A 16,300-nucleotide genomic window follows, 5' to 3' on the forward strand; every position below is an offset into this window, starting at 1 on the left:
GACACTTAGCACAGAGACTGGCACGTTGGAGGAGCTCAGTAAGTGTTCATTCAACAAGTGAATAAAAGACTAATTCTTATTAGTCTACGTGATGGTCCTGCTGGTCTGTTACATTACCTGCAAATGGACCATTTACAAATGGACTATTATTTCCTTACATTTCATTCCTACAGACCATCTTGCACCTACTTCTGAAAGATGGTTTCTATTTTTCACATTTTCGTTTACATATTTTTAAATAGTGAGTCATTGCTTTGGAATTTTTTTGCTAAGTGATTTTTTTCACATTTTTTGGGATCTGCCCACTGGGATTGTAAAGGCTTTTAGTATGTCAGTTTCTTTGGTTTCTTTTTCCCATTCCTAAACTAGAGCTTTTGATGGTGCTAGGAAAACAGATAAGTCAATGCTTATGTGGAAGGAAGGATGGAATGTGTCTTAATAAAACATAGATTAATTATTGGACTACCACCTTACTTGAAGTTTTATTTTATCCCCTTCTGAGGAAACTAGGAAGGCATTGGGGATTGATTTTGATGGAAATAACTCCTATAGATAGCTACTTAACATCAATGACAATGACAGTGTTGATTTGTACCTCCCAAAAACCTGTATGGCAGGTAAATTTAGAACCAAATGTAGAATTTGATTCCCTGACTCCTGGCTGCACTCTCAAGCGTCTAGCCCAAGAAGCTTTCCAAAGAGGGACTTTGGGTCTCAGTTCCTCTCTCAATATGAAGATAGTTTCAAAAATTACTGACTTCGTCCTTCTGCATCACAGGGAATAGTCTTGAAGCCAGTGTGCATTTGCTTACATGAAGGACCACTGCACAGTGGTTAAGTAGTTAATTAGTAATTTGCCAGTAGCTGAAATTAAAAACATAGTCCATGACTATGAAATCTTGATGTATTTCAGGGAATATTCAAATAAGATGACAAGACTTCTTAAAAGTCAACTTCTGTCTTTATTGCTATTGACATCCAACCTCAACTATGGTGCTAGTGACTCCTTAAAGTGGCATAGAATGTTACAGCTTACAAAGTACGCAACCTCGGGTGTTATCTTCTCTGTGGGAAGTGCTGGAGGGATGGTGACCAGCTGCCACTTCTCCCCAACCTCATGCTCTCTGCATCAAGCCTGCACTTCATCCTTCTTGCTCCCAGTCCAGGCTCTCAGCCCCATCCATTCTCCCTCCGGATATCTCCCTATTAACACACATCTGATGTCATTCCCCCAAGCCAAACTCTCCATGGTTCCCATTGCCCCAGGATACAATTCACACTTGTTTAGATGGTTCTCAAGGTCCTTCAAGATCTATAGGTCTTCCTCTGGCCGCTTCTACTCCCACTAAGTTCCAGGACTTTCAGGTGCTCCAACTTCCTGCCAGGACTTGCCTTGGCTCTTCTCTCTGCTTAGAACACTCCCTGTTTGCCTGGATAGTTCCTGTAAGAGTCCTTTCCTGATTCCCCGAGCCTAGGTTCAGCTATCCCCTCCATGGGCTCTCCTGCAGATAACCATGTCTGAATCACCCACTAAACGTAAGCACTTGGAAGTCAGGGACTTTTTTTTTTTCACAGCTATCTCTGATGCTAAGCAAGGTACCCAGTACAGAGAAAGTGTGTACTAAATACTTATGAAATAAAGCATATGAGTGAATGAATACCTGGGTGAATGCATGAATCATCACTGCTGCATTACACAGTGAAAAACTTTTCTAATTCATTTTTATGAAATAAATTGGATTAACAAGGGTAGAAAACCTGCCATTGCAATCCCAGGCAAAGAATGAACCCCAACTCTTGAATTGTGTGATTATTGGGTTTCATGAGAAGCTAAAGAGAAATTTCTGCAGCAAGTTTGGGGATTCGCTCTGACAAAAGCAGCTGGGTCAAGGGTCTCTCTGTAAGGGGGCTGCGGGAGTGGTGCCCGGAAACGTCTCACCTCCTTCCACTCACTGGTCTTCCAGAGCTGTTTTCTAAGCCGAAGCTGGAATCTTCCACCACCCGCCTGGATCACGGTGAAAGCCTGAACCTGTGGTGCTCCATTCCAGGAGCACCTCCAGCCAACTTTACCATCCAGAAGGAAAACACGATTGTGTCACTGTCTCAAAATTTCACCAAGATAGCCTCAGAGAGGGACAGAGGGACATACACCTGCAGTGCAGGCATTGGCAAGGTGGTCAAGAAAAGCAACGCAGTCCAGATAACTGTGTGTGGTGAGTACATCGTCGCTGGCTCAGAGAGTCTTGGGGTGGAATGAGAGAAAGGCAATTTATCACCAGCTGCCACCCTCTCCAGTCTGAAGGCAGATCAGACTGAGACAGGGTAACAACTTGGAGGTAAGAGGAAGCAGTGATATCAAGAGACCAAACAAGTGTGTATTCCTTCTTGGAGGACAGGAAAGAGGCGGTACAAAGAAAATGTTGGCAAAAATCAAGTTCATGGCTTTATTGTGGCTGCATGCTGTTGATGGGGCTGAGTTGGCAAGATTCTGGCTGCTGGAACAGGCACCCTCTAAAAGGTCAGGGAGGAAACACTGCTTACTCAACACTAAATTTTAGGATCTCAGTTCCATATCCTGATCCATATCCTGGCTGACCAGCAGGGCTGGGACTCCTGGTGGGCCGAACATAGGTACCAGAACCACCTACGGCCGTGCTTCTCAGAGTGACTGTGCATGCAAAACCCAGTTAGAACACAGTTCCGGTTGGAGCCAGATTCCACATCTCTAACTAGATAGAGCCTTGGGGATGCTGGGTCCTAGACCACCCTCTGAGTAGAGGGGTCTAAGTGAATGGAGAGCTCTGGTCAAGCTGTCACAGGCTCTGTTGTTATTCAGTCACTGTCCTTCAGTTTACCCTGTGGCTGTGGTTTTAGCCAGCCAAGATTTTAGTCTCAACTCAACAAGGATTGTAGTCTATTGTCAACTCTCTCATCATGGAAATCCAAAGGAAATAATGCAAGAGACAAATGTGGGCCATTACATTTTCATTTTCTCTGTTGTTCTTGGAAGGAGGTCATTTCGTTTTATAAGCTTTATAAATAAGTGAACTTCTAAATAAGGACCTAGTAGAATTCTTGCTTCTTGGGGCGTGCAGTTTATGATCAGGAGAGGCTGAGGCACTGAGGATTTGTTTTCAAATAAAATCTGTTTGGTACTTGTTATATTTTTAATGCATTTCCTTATATCTTTTCTCAATATAACTGCCACAACATATGGATGTGTGTGCATGTGAGATGCATGGAAATATAAAAACGTATTTATTTATTTTTTTTTTTTATATTTTATTTTTGAGACAGAGAGAGACAGAGCATGAATGGGGGAGGGTCAGAGAGAGAGGGAGACACAGAATCTGAAACAGGCTCCAGGCTCTGAGCTGTCAGCACAGAGCCCGGCACGGGGCTCGAACTCACAGACCGTGAGATCATGACCTGAGCTGAAGTTGGCTGCTTAACCGACTGAGCCACCCAGGTGCCCCTATAAAAACGTATTTAGGGAGATGTCATGTTTTTCTTGAACTTGTGTCATCCTTTTTTATTGATAGCATTCATTTCCCCCCTCCGTCCTCATCTCACACACACACACACACACACACACACACACACACACACACACATTACTTGCCAATCTTAAAGGAGTCCTATAAAGGTAGATAAGGCAGGTAGACATTTAAAATTATAGTAAATGCGCCTAGGGGGGCGCCTAGGTGGCTCAGTTGGTTGAGCATCCGACTTTGGCTCAGGTCATGATCTCAAGGTTCATGAGTTCGAGCTTCACATTGGTTGTCTGCTGTCCGCACAGAACCCACTTCAGATCCCCCGTCTCCCTCTCTCTCTGCCCCTCCCCTGCTCATGCTGTCTCTCTCAAATAAATAAATAAACTTAAATAAAATAAAATAAATTATAGTAATGTTAGAGTTTGGAGAAGGACCCTCTTTAGGCTGGATGTTTTGTTTCTGCTTTCAGTCGTCATTCAGGTTGTCTCTCTCTCTCTCTTTCGTTCTAGAAATGCTCTCCAAGCCCAGGATTTTTTATGACTCCGGCCCTGAGGTGATAAAAGGACAGACCATAGCAGTCAGTTGCCAGTCTGTAAATGGAACCGCACCTATTAGCTATCACCTTGTGAAAGCAAATAGCATTTTGGAGAGTTGTAACATGGACTCCAATGAGCCTGCGGTATTCAAAGACAAGCCAACAAAAGATGTAGAATACCAATGTATCGCAGACAATTGTCATTCCCATACTGAAATGATCAGTGAGGTTCTGCGGGTCAAGGTGATAGGTAAGTTGCATGATCTTGAGTTCAAGCCCCGCATTGGTCTGTGTGCTGTCAACGCAGAGCCCACTTCAGATCTTCTGTCTCTCTTTTTCTGCTCCTCCCCCCTCATGCTCTTTTAAACATAAATAAACATTAGAAGAAGAAGAAGAAGAAGAAGAAGAAGAAGAAGAAGAAGAAGAAGAAGAAGAAGAAAAAGAAAAGAAAAAGCTAATGCAGAATGCCAAGTGAAACTGTTGGTTTAAACTGGGTCAGCATTAGTGGCTAACATTTACTGACCCCGACTATGTGCCCAACCCTGTGTGAAGTGTTGTAGTAAATTATCCTCATTAATACTTACAGTAGCCATGAAAGGCCCATGATCATATTATCCTTGTTTTATGATGAGACAACTAAGGCTTAGGACAAACAGCTGGTGGGCAATGGGGCTGGGAATTAAGGCCAGGCAGCGTGGCTCCTGAAGCTGGCTTGCCACCACCCCTTTCTACTTTATCAGGAGAGATGCTGTCGAATCAGGCTGCACCCTCTGGGATCTGCCCTTGTGGTGGAACCCCACCCTCCCATCAGGGGCCTGGTCCTCCCTTTTTGTGGGAGCAGCAGCTCCGTGGTCTAGTGACGTACTGTACTCTTCAGGGAGGTGATTCATGGTCAGATGCCAGTGTGCTGACCAGTCAATTCTCACACCGATAGGAAGGTCTACTTGGAAAGACAATTGAGGATCAAAATTTCAGTAATTAAACATGGAAAAGATATAGGGGAGGACATCGAGTTCTGCTTGGATCTGCTGGGAATGAGAGGCCGGCAGGACTTCCAGGTGGAAATGCCCAGGTCAAAATCCAGACCTGGAATTCAGGGGAGTAATTGGACTAGAGCTATATATTTAGGCATTAAATGCCACATGCTTACGTGTTAAATGCACAAACAGAAGCTATAATGTGGGCGAAATCACCAGAAAGGAGAATGGAGATGGAAAGCTGAGGACTGAATTTTGCAGAAAGTCCATATTTAAGGAGCAAAAGGAAGAAAAACTAGTGAAAAAAGAGGGAGTGACAGGTGGGAAGGTAAGAGAATCTGGGCAGTGAGACATCATCGAAGCCCCAGAAGAAGCTGGGTAGCAGTTGAGGCCACAGGTGGGAAGGTTAGATGGGAGCCTATGAAAGGCTGGATTTAATCTGCTGGAGACTCAGGGATGGGATAGTCAGGGGATTGGTGACCTTTGGGGTTTCTTCAAAACCAGAGATAGAGGGCAGTTTCCGAAGCAGAGGACTGAAAGTCAGATGTCAGGAGTAGCGAGAATGTGGGAAAACGAGGAAGTGAGAATGATTGGTTTAGAACATCTATAAAAGGAAAAGGAGAAAACCAAGAATAACTAAAGGTGGTGGATCAAGATTATTCGTTCATAAGATCTGGAAATGCCATGCATCTTTGTATGCACAGGGAGTGAAATCTCTCTCTCTCTCTCTCTCTTTCTCTCTCTCTCTCTCTCTCATACACACTCACACAGAATAAAAATCAACAGGACACAGAGGTTAATCATATCTTCAGGCTAAGTGTGGAGTGAGGGGACGTGTCCATAGCATCTTGTGTTTAAAAAACACGTGGGGACAGGAGGCATCAGTTGCTGCCCTTATGGGCTAAGGGGGAGGAGAGGCTCTGAAGAATGTGGGATTGATGGGGCAGGGAGGGTGGTGGGAATGAACTGAGTAAAAGGATCCCAGTCTTGGTCACAGTGCAGCAGCAGGACAGCCATGGGCAGTGCTGTGTCATGTTCATTCTCTTGTGACCCCCCTGTTCTCAGTGCTGTCCCTTTCTCTGCCTTTCAGCCCCCGTGGATGAGGTCAAGCTCACTATCCTGCTGAATGAAGAGGTGGAGTCTGGGAAGGAGGTTGTGCTTCGGTGCTCCGTGAATGATGCCTCTGGTCCCATCACCTACAGGTTTTACAGAGAAAAGGAGGGCAGTCCCTTCTACCAGATCATCTCAAATGATACCCACGCCATGTGGCACAAGGAGAAGGCTAGCAAGGAACATGAGGGACAATATTACTGCACAGCCTTCAACAGAGCCAACCTTGTTAAAAGCAATCCCCAAAGCAACATACTGACAGTCAGAGGTGAGTCAGGGTCTCAACAGTGAGATATAGTGTGGTTTCCAAGAGCAAAGCCAAAGTCTCACCCCTTGTAAGAGGAAATGGGTGGCTGTTTAGCTCATTTCACTGAGGGTTGAGAGACCAATGTTCTCAAGGTTCTTTTATTGCAAGTGACAGACATGCACCCAAATTAAATATAGAAGAGAATTGGTTATTATAAAAATTAGAAATTTCTCATATAATCGTAACTCCAAATTCTTGGTAGAGAGATATCAACTGGCCTGTCTTGGGTCAAATGTCCACCCATGGACCACCTGTGGCCAAGAGGATTGGGTCATGCAGAAGGGACATAGTTTCAGGAACCCACCAATGTGGGTAGAGGTGGCTTCCTAGTGAAGGAGAAGGGATGAATAGACCCCCAAAAAGCAATCTACTTCAGTCCAATGGTCCTTTAAGACCATAGCTGTAGCAAAAAACAAACCAAAAAAAAAAAAAAAAAAAAAAAAAAACAACCCAAAAAACAAAAAACAACATTTCTGCACCAGCTATGAACACAAGAGTCCTTTGGAGGTAGATGCTCATGTAAGATGCTGGATACAAGGACTATAAAATTCAGTCTTATTTGTTGCTTAAATTTGATATTATTTCTTGCTGACAGAGCAAAAACCTGTGTGTGCGTGTGTGTGCGTGTGTGTGTGCGCGCACGTGTGTGTGTGTGTGTGTGTGCGCGTGTGTGTTTCTTTCTTCATTTCCAGTCTTTCTTGCCCCATGGAAGAAAGGACTTATTGCCGTGGTTGTCATCGGAGTGATAATTGCCACCTTGATACTTGGAGCCAGATGCTGTTTTCTGAAGAAAGCCAAGGGTAAGTACAATTCTTTCACTGCATTCTGGCAAGTCGCCCTGGCCAGGAAACTGGCCATGGATGTGAAATGCTTCAGCTTCATGGACAGCTGGTACTCTGCCCCAGCGGGAACTGAGGAGACAATTGTTTTTCTCCTTGGGGGGGGGGGGGGGTCACCTTGATAACCAAAGATTTGAGCTACAAAGCTTTTATTGCCCCTTGGATTTAGCTAGGCACACGTGAACGCAATGGTTCTTCTAGTTGGACAACCCAGAAAAGATGAATCTGGAAGATTGCATCTACATGTGATCAGAAGAAGCTGTTTCTGTGGATTTGGCCACACCTAGTCCTGCAGTTGGTAGAGTGGGTTGTGAGTGCTATGGAGACATGGAGACACGCCCCCCCCCCCCCAACACACACACACTGAATGCCTCCCAATTAATCTGCCACTTGTGCCATGATTTCTACCCTGTGCTTGAGGTTAACCATGCACGGAAGGGAAGCCAGGATCACCCACTGACCCTCAGAAATCAGAGTCAGCTAGCCTGAACTCAAGGAAAAGGGCACAGTCCCAGTAAATTTCGCAAAAATGTTTGTGGAGTAAGGCTACTACCTGGGATGGGTGGGGCAGATGGATGAGGTGGGGCCCTGGGCTTTTTCTGGAGCAAGAAAGTTGCCACCCTTCTGGGAAGACAGGCTCCAGAACCAACCCCTTCCTAAGGTTGACCCTGGCCTTGGTCTCAGGCCGGCTTGGAATTAAAAGCAGAAGGATTGACGTCACTTTTACTTTCTGAAATCTTCTTGAATCAAAGCGATAATTGCCTGTATATCTGGCTTATCTGGTTCCTTTATCATTATCTTCATCTCGATCACATTCCACTAAGGAAAATCGCTCCTGGCTAAAACAGTCAAAATGTCAGATTCCTGAAGGAAATGATGTGAAATCTCTCAGTATAAGAGCAAGAAAAGACCTACTTTGTTTATGTGTTTATTTTCTTCCCTTTTAAAGGCAGGAAGAGATTTGGCTTTCTTTTCTCTTTTTATGGGTATTCAGCCTTCAAGAAAGTCAAATATGGCCAAGATGAGTTTTCCTATCTGGTATGGACATGGATATTTTATACTGACTTTGGATTTTCTCTTTCTCTTTTAAAGCCAAGCAGACGCCAGTGGAGATGGCCAGGTCAGTATGCGTATTTGGAAGAGACGTGGGTGGCTCTGTAGACATGTGGAAACTGTAGGGAAATTTTGGTCATCAGGAATTTTTTCTTGGGAAACTCAGAAAAATAAGGTCTTAGGTGTGAGTGGTGGAGGTGTGCGTGCGTGCATGTGTGTGTGTACGTGTGTGTTTGTCTCCGTGGAAGATTGCCAATCGCCCTTCCCTGGGAAAGAATGGCCTTATTCTGAGGCCATGTCCTTCCGACACTCTTACCTGTCAAATCCCCTTTTCCTTATGAAATTATACTGACGGTAGAGGGAATTTTTAGAATTTACTTTCTTGGTAAAATAGAGTTGGCCTAAAAAAAAAATGGTTGTAATCATTTTACTGTTTTTGAAACCTCAAATCCAAAAGTATGGAAATGATAGCTCTGATGGTTCTGGAGAAAAACAGTAGCACAGGCTGAAGAACTCAGAGGGGTGGGATTTGCCTGATAAAGGCTGCCTGCAGTTCAGGTTCCCTTGGCCCTGACATTTCTTTTAACGGCAAAAAGTTTTTGTCAAATAATCTTAGAGCTGAAAACAATGTTAGCTTTCCACAGGAGAGGGTAAAGTTTTTGTAACTGCAGAAAACTCTTTAAAGAAGAAAAGAAAAAGAAAACTCTTCCTGGTTTTCTCATGATCTTTCCTTGGTTATTTTATTAGTTTGAAGTTAGAGCCAAAAAAAAGTCATCTATTCTTTACTTTTTAAATTTCATTTTAAGGCCAGCAGCGCCACTTCTGAACTCCAGCAATGAGAAGATGTTGTCAGATCCCGATACCGAAGCCAACAGACATTACGGTACGGTCTTGGTTTCCCCTAGTTGCTAAGCGTTTTCCCCAGCTGGCTACACACTCCCCTACTGGTCTTAGAAGCAGAATATGTAGGTAATGGGGTTCAAGTTGGAAGGGAAGCCCTGTCCTCAAGCAGGGGCACTTAATCCAATCAGTCATGGAAGGGTGAGTTGATAAATAAACCAATAACTTTGGAAGACAGGCAGAACATTTTATCCTAATTTTACCACCTTCTAAACATCCCAGGGAAAATGGAGAATAATTGTAATGCCGTGGATACCCATCCTGGGTTATCTTCCAAAACTTTGAACAGTGCCCAAGTATAATCATTATCCTTTTGTTAGAGAAGAGACCAGTTACCAAATTGGGCACTGGTAAAACATCTTCTCGGATGAAATTGTTTATTACAAGCACAAGACAGTTTCCTTTCAAACTTTGCCACAATTAATTAAAGTATTTCTCTGATAGTGGAGGCATTAAAAAAAAAATGTTACAATAAAGGAATGCATGCTTAGAGGCTGAGTGAAAGCTTGAAAGTAAGCTCAGTAGGGTGGGGAGCCAATCCCTGGAGTTCTTAATCCCATTAAGTCTAGGAGAAAATTGCTCAACCCTTTGAAGAAGGGTGCCAGCCACTTCCCAGAGGGGTGGTATAATTACATCACGCAAGACATCCTGTCCCAGACCACGTTGGGGGCAGTTTTCTTTATCAGCAGGTCTGAGAATAGAATGCTCATGTTCTTTTCTAATTGTGTAAGTGTTTCACAAGAATGAGAATTTTAGGTAGGATATGCCCTTTACAGGGCATACTTGAGAAACATGTTTTAAGAATTGAGCAATTCTTATAGTACCAAATCAAACCTTTAAAAAGTCAATAAAACGGCCTGGTTGGCTCAATCGTAGAGCATGCAACTCTTAACCTCAGGGTCATGAGTTCAAGCCCCACATGGGACGTGGAACCTACTAATTAATAATCAAACAAACAAATAAATGGAAGAAGCTGGGAAACTGTATTCCTGAAGGCCATCAAATAGAACAGGAACTAAAGAAAGCACAAAATGTGAGACAATCCTTACTAGAAAGTGAATAAAACATTTGTAATAGCAAAAGTAATGGGCCAATAAAGAGAGAAATGGGCAAATATATCATTTAAGAAACTACATACAGAAACATTTGGTGAATATTTAGTAAAAAGTAATCCAGTGTTATAGAGAAAATACCTTTTTGTGGTTTAAGGGGGGGGTTCTTTTGGTGATTTATACTATTTACACCTAAATACATAGACACTTTAAATTAAATGCTAAGAGGTATATTAAAATAGGATTTCCCCCCAAATTTCCAAAATGCAAGAAATACTCTAATTCTTATATTGTCTCTCCATGGATGATTTCACTTTATAAAATATTTTAATAATCACAATAAGTAATTAGTTTTAATACATAATGGAAAATCATATGTTCTTCAGAAGTATCATTTATAACATCCGTAAGAATTATTATTATGTTTTTATTCTTGAGAGAGCATGTAAGCAGGGGAGAGGGGGGGAGAGAGAGAATCCCAAGCAGGTTCTGCACTGTCCGAGTGGAGCCCTGTGCGGGGCTTGAACTCACAAACTGTGAGATCATGACTTGAGCTGAAATTAAGAGTCAGACACCCAACCGACTGAGCCACCCAGGTACCCTGAGAATTATTTTTAATAAAGAATAACTTGATTTTTAAAAATGTTAAAAAATTTTTTTACCCACTGAGGAGGCAGCCTGAAGGTACCGTAATTTTTTAAACCGTGTTCTCATGCATTCAGTCCTCCGGTTGGAGCAGGCGAGTTTGCTAGTTTCTGGTTATGGACCCCTTCCTTTAGAATTAAGCTTAACCTCGGGGCCCCCGGGTGGCTCAGTCGCTTAAGCGTTGGACTTCGGCTCGGGTCGCAATCTGCTGATCTGTGAGTTCGAGCCCTGCACCTGGCTCTGGGCTGACAGCTCAGAGCCTGGAACCTGCTTCTGATTCTCTGTCTCCTTCTCTCTTTGCCCCTCCCCCACTCACACTCTGTCTCTCTCTCAGAAGTAATAAACAAACAAACAAAAAAGGAATTTAGCTTCATTTCTAATGAGGTTGCTCAACGTGAACAATTCTGAATTTTGAACAACCCATAGGCAGAAGTTTTCCTCCCATGGGATGGTAAGCGTGTTCCTGGTGTTAGAAAGAGACCGCACAGTGGGCGGGATGGGGCTGAAGGGGGACCAGAAGGGAATCCAGAATCAGATACGCTGCTGGTTGCCCGCTATACTGAAGAAGTTAGGCCTGACTTCGTTTCTTAGTGGCACTAAGTTGTTGTTGTTGTTGTTTTTTAATGTTTGTTTATTTTTGAGAGAGAGAGAGAGAAAGAGTGTGAGCTGGGGAGGGGCAGAGCGAGAGGTTAGACACAGAAACCAAAGCAGCCTCCAGGCTCCCAGCTCCCCACCCATCCCCATGTGGGGCTCAAACTCACAAACTGCGAGATCATGACCTGAGCTTAACCTGAGCACTTAACTGACTGAGTTACCCAGGTGCCCTGTGGCACTAAGTTTTTTAAACATTATATGAGAAGCTAGAATTTCCATTGCCATTCATCCTAATTGTTATTTTTCAACTAGGTTACAGTGAAGATGTTGGAAACCATGCAATGAAACCAGCAAATGAAAATAAAGGTAATTATCTAATTTAAAAAAGTTTTTTTCATTAGAAACTTTACGTTAAAAAAGACCCCTAGGGAAAGAGCTAAAACTGTTAAGGCCTGGGGATGTTTCCCCACCTCTCTCAGTGACCCTGTCCCTGGCCACTGTGTATAAATGGAGATGGCTGGTTGCTTTCTCCAAAGATGCTATCTTGTGTCCTTAATGGAAAGTAACCAAAATTCTAGTGGGAAAGAACTGGGTTATACCTAACAGGGAACTGGCTGATTCAGAATGGGTTACTGAGTATTGTAGAGGACCTCCTTTCTTTTGGATAGTAGAAGCAGGGATGTTTTTTATTTTTATTTAGTTAGTTATTTTTCATGTTTATTTACTTTTGAGAGAGAGAGAGAGAGTGTGTGTGTGAGTGGAGGAGGGACAGAGAGAGAGGGAGACACAGGACGCGGGGCTTGAACTCATGGATCAGGAGATCATGACCTGAGCTGACGTTGGACGCTCAACCGACTGAGCCACCCAAGCGTCCCATGTATTTTATACATAACTTAAAAATATTATTTTGTGTCTCAATATTAATAAAAATAAAACATACACTATAAAAAAAATAAACTAGCATTGCTGCTAATTTTTAAAGACAATTAACAGTAGATTCCCTGCTACGGTTAAACCTCAGAAGGATTGGGCTAAATCGTAAATCGTTTCTCAAAATTCTTCCCCCCCACCCCGGGGCTCTATCACAGGAACTAAATCTAAAGAAGTAGGGTCGCCTGGGTGGCTTTGTTAGTCTGCCTCTTGATCTCAGTTCAGGTCTTGATCTCTGGGTCATGATTTCAGACTCTGAGCGGGATGTGAAGCCTACTTAAAAAAAAAAAAAAAAAAAAAAAATCTCAAAAAGTAAACACCTGTGTCCTTGACCACATATCGATGTTTTCAGTGCTGGCGAGAAACCCCAACTCTGAGGCTTCAAAAATAAAACAATAATGTAATTTTGAGTTGAGACAAACTAATTTACTGGATTTCACTCTAGCGGCCCAACTGCTCTCATTAACTTGTTTTCCTATGCGTGTGGCTCATACTGTCAGAGCATTTTTAGGCGGGGGACCCTGTTCCCCATTTCCTGAGATCCTTTCCATCTTGGAGATAGCTTTCTACGCCTGTGGCTGTGGAGGAGGCTCCTAGAGTTAGCTGCCATGGATGATACTGGCTGTTTTCTGTGTCTACTGAGCTTTTACAAATCCTTCCCCTGTAGAAACAATGGGGACCTGGGCCGGAGGGCCTTTCCACATCCTGGAGAAAGCAGGACTTGTGACTGTCTTCTCTAGCCCAAGATTTCTCACCTACTTAGAATGGCATTAGGCCTGTGTCTGGCTTCCTCCTCGAAATATGGAATGTTATAATCATTTGAGTGGAAATCTCTAAGGCAGGCTGAGGCTCCCCAAGGAGATTTTGTCTCACCGGTGCTGTGGTTCTTTTGAGCAGAGCCTCTGACCATGGACGTGGAATACACAGAGGTGCAAGTGACCCCATCTGAGCCTCACCAAGGTAAACACCAACCCTGGAGCGATTCCCCATGTTTTGCTCTCTGCTTGGGTGTAGACAACAGAGTGAGGTGTGCTATGACCCGGGGACAAGGGTCCCCTCAGTCGGTCAGAAGGGGGGTGGTCAGCAGACAGGCCTGTTAGACGTGCCTATGACAAGAGCAGTGACCCCCCCGCCTAGGCTTCTGAGGTGTAACATTTCATTAATTATTGTTTACCTACTACTAACCATGAGTAAGTTTTATTGAGCAACTACTAAGCGCTAAGAAATGTGTTTGGTGAGAGACTTTGAGGGCAGCCTTACCCCTGGGCGTTTGGACTTTCCTCCAGAGGTATGTTCCTTGCCCAAACCTAGCATCGTCCTGAAAAAGTTGCTTGCACACTGAGCTCGTGTAAATGAAATGCACGTTTGAAGGTAGTGAGGGCTTGGCTCTTTAAAGGCACGCTTGGGTAAAGGCTCTTGAAAGTACAGAGTACCCTGCTGTGTAAACAGTGGCACTAGTTTCACACTTCAGGTTTTGTTTTCATGTGTGTGGTTCTCTCAGGGGCGGGCTGGCCTGGAGGCCACTAGTTCTGGTTCTGTGCTGGTTGAGACTGACTCAGAGTGGGCTGGTCCATAGCAAGGTCCCACAAAAAACCATGCATACCTTCCTAGCTCTCCACCCTGGCTTTCCCACAGGCCCCTGCGCTCAAAGGAGCTCTCCAAAGCCTTCCTCCCCTCCTGGGAAGCTCATTAGGGCTATTGTCATGCACCCCCCCCCCCCCCCTTCCTGCTGAGGCTGAGGCCACTGCTGTGTCTATTCTGCCTGGCAAGCTGAGGGCCAGACCAGGCATTAGCCAGAGCCACGCGGCAAGGGCATCCCTTTGTTACCTCTAGCTCCATGATTTGGGAAGAGTTTGGGGTTCTTTCTTTCTTCCCTTGCTTAGGTTCTGGGTACCATGTCAGCAGCTATGTGCACAGAATCTTTCGGTAAGGCAGTCCCCGAAGGCCCCTAGGCTGTGCGCCGCGCAGTGGGGCACTGACCCTACAGTCTGCATTCAGAATGGCCCCCTAGAGTTGGTACTCCCCGATCTGCACAAACGCTACACAGGGCGTCCCACTTCCAAGTCTGGACTGGACCTGGGAATGGTGGGGGCCATGGCAGGCCTGAAATTCTCTTCTTCCTTATTTCATGGTAAAGTGGTTTGCCTGTTAGCAAGTTAAGGGCGGTGTTGGACCAACCCCTGTGCCAAGTAGCAAAGGTACGCGTGCAGCCCGCGGGGCCTCTGAGGTTCCCTTTGCAATTCTAGTCTCGGTGGAGCAGAAGGCCTTTAGACGCCTCTAAGCAGGAAATTGACAGGTTCCATGTGGCTGGTGCGGAGGACAGACTGAAAGCAGACAGGGATGGAGACAGAGAGGCCCGTGTGTTAACACCGGGCAACAAGGGATGGGGGCGGAGCCAAAGTGCTGGCAGTGGATGGGTTCCAGATCTATTTTAGAGACATCACAACACTGGATGAATTTTATGGCAAGGACCAGGGAGACGGAATCACTACAGGTTGTGTGAGTGGACAACTGTGTGGATGGTCATGAGGTCTGAGACAGGGAGGAACAGCAGGTTCAGCTGGGTTAAGTATGAGATGCCCAAGAGGAGACAGCACAGGGCTCTGGTGCCCAGAACTGAGTATGGGTTGGCTCTGGCTACAGGGTTTGGAAGGGGGCTCCCCTCCAGCCTTCTCTGGTCCTGCCAACGCCTGATGCACATGCCCGTCTGTCGCTTGGGCTCAGTCCTGTGAGTAACAGCTTACTTCCCTTTAAGGGGACTTCAGACTCAGAAGGAAAGAGGAACCATAACAGGAGGGCAGGGCTGCCCCAGGGTTTTGATGATGTGTAGAAAAACTCTGCTGTCCCCATTGACCCTCCAAACTCCACTGGGAGCTCAAGGAGACAGTCCTGAAGCTCCTCACAGAGGGCCAGGCCCTGCCCCTCCGGGGCTGCTAGTCAGCTCAGGGCAAGGTGGCTTCATGAGCGCTCTGCCCAGTGCCTGGGAGGCCTTGGATTTAAAGTAGCTGATGGAGAAAGGAAGCAGGGTTTCTCCTTGGAGAAGCATCCGTTTTCCATTCTTTTGGAAATGTTTCCATGTTAGAGTATCTGGTTTTCTTTTTCTTGCTTGAAGGTCGGGGGCAGGGGGGGCTTTCGAGTGAAAAGAAGTCCCAGGACGGGGTGAGGAGGGAAGCTTTTCTTGACAAGCTGTGTGCAGGTAGCCAGACAAGTGGTTACCTTTCCCCAGGCTGCTGTGGGGGCCTCGGGAGAGCTAAAATGAGTGCCTTGTGGGTGGAAATGGAGAGTTTCTAGAAGATTCAAGTTGAGCTTTCAGAACCCAGCCTCGTTGGTGCTAAGGGACAGCAAGGGTAGGGCAGTCCTGAAGTGGGTGGGTGAGGAAAGGGCTCTGTGGGTTCAAGGCCAGTGATGAGTAAACTTGATCTGGTCTTGGCCAACCCAGTTCCCTGTCCTCAAAGCTCCCTCTTCTACAGCTGGGGTGGAGGAGGGGCTGGGAACCCAGTCCAGCTCTGACTCTGACTGGGCAGTTGCCCAAGGAGTCACTCGGGGGATGGAAGCCGGGTGGGAAGGAACTCGTTAAACCGTTTTGTTGCTTGTTTGCTGTGAGGCTAATTGCTGGGAAAACCCCATGACGTTGAAGACTTCTCTTTCTCTGTTAACAGAGAAAAACAGGAGCCAAAATAAAGCACCATCCGGAAACATCCCTGACAGCAGAGACAAACAGCCTGCTGGCCTGGGTTAGTCATTAGCAGGCAGCTGCATTGCAGGGGAGGTGGTGACGAGCGGCGGGGGGGGGGGGGGGGGGGGGGCTCCCGCCCATCACCCCATCACCGAAGGGCAGAGCAGGGGGGCAGCGGGAGGAGCCGC

At 45.4% G+C, this 16,300-nt stretch overlaps 1 protein-coding gene across 5 annotated transcripts in view; it reads left to right on the forward strand.

Moving 5' to 3' along the window:
- Window positions 1-16,300, forward strand: part of PECAM1 (platelet and endothelial cell adhesion molecule 1) — a 74,042-nt gene that overhangs the window by 37,832 nt on the left and 19,910 nt on the right. For 2 of the 5 annotated variants that reach the window (XM_053893332.1, XM_019466508.2), the window contains 9 exons: window positions 1,965-2,213; window positions 4,004-4,279; window positions 6,097-6,384; window positions 7,116-7,223; window positions 8,355-8,382; window positions 9,122-9,198; window positions 11,819-11,872; window positions 13,334-13,396; window positions 16,096-16,170. In XM_053893332.1, the coding sequence (XP_053749307.1) occupies window positions 1,965-2,213; window positions 4,004-4,279; window positions 6,097-6,384; window positions 7,116-7,223; window positions 8,355-8,382; window positions 9,122-9,198; window positions 11,819-11,872; window positions 13,334-13,396; window positions 16,096-16,170 (1,218 nt within the window). The remainder of the gene's footprint in view (window positions 1-1,964; window positions 2,214-4,003; window positions 4,280-6,096; window positions 6,385-7,115; window positions 7,224-8,354; window positions 8,383-9,121; window positions 9,199-11,818; window positions 11,873-13,333; window positions 13,397-16,095; window positions 16,171-16,300) is intronic. The other 3 variants (XM_019466509.2, XM_019466511.2, XM_019466512.2) reach the window with 2 other exon arrangements.

This window comes from Panthera pardus, unplaced genomic scaffold (genome assembly GCF_024362965.1).
Source record: "Panthera pardus isolate Hobbes unplaced genomic scaffold, ASM2436296v1 HiC_scaffold_3, whole genome shotgun sequence".
Classification (NCBI taxonomy): domain Eukaryota; kingdom Metazoa; phylum Chordata; class Mammalia; order Carnivora; family Felidae; genus Panthera; species Panthera pardus.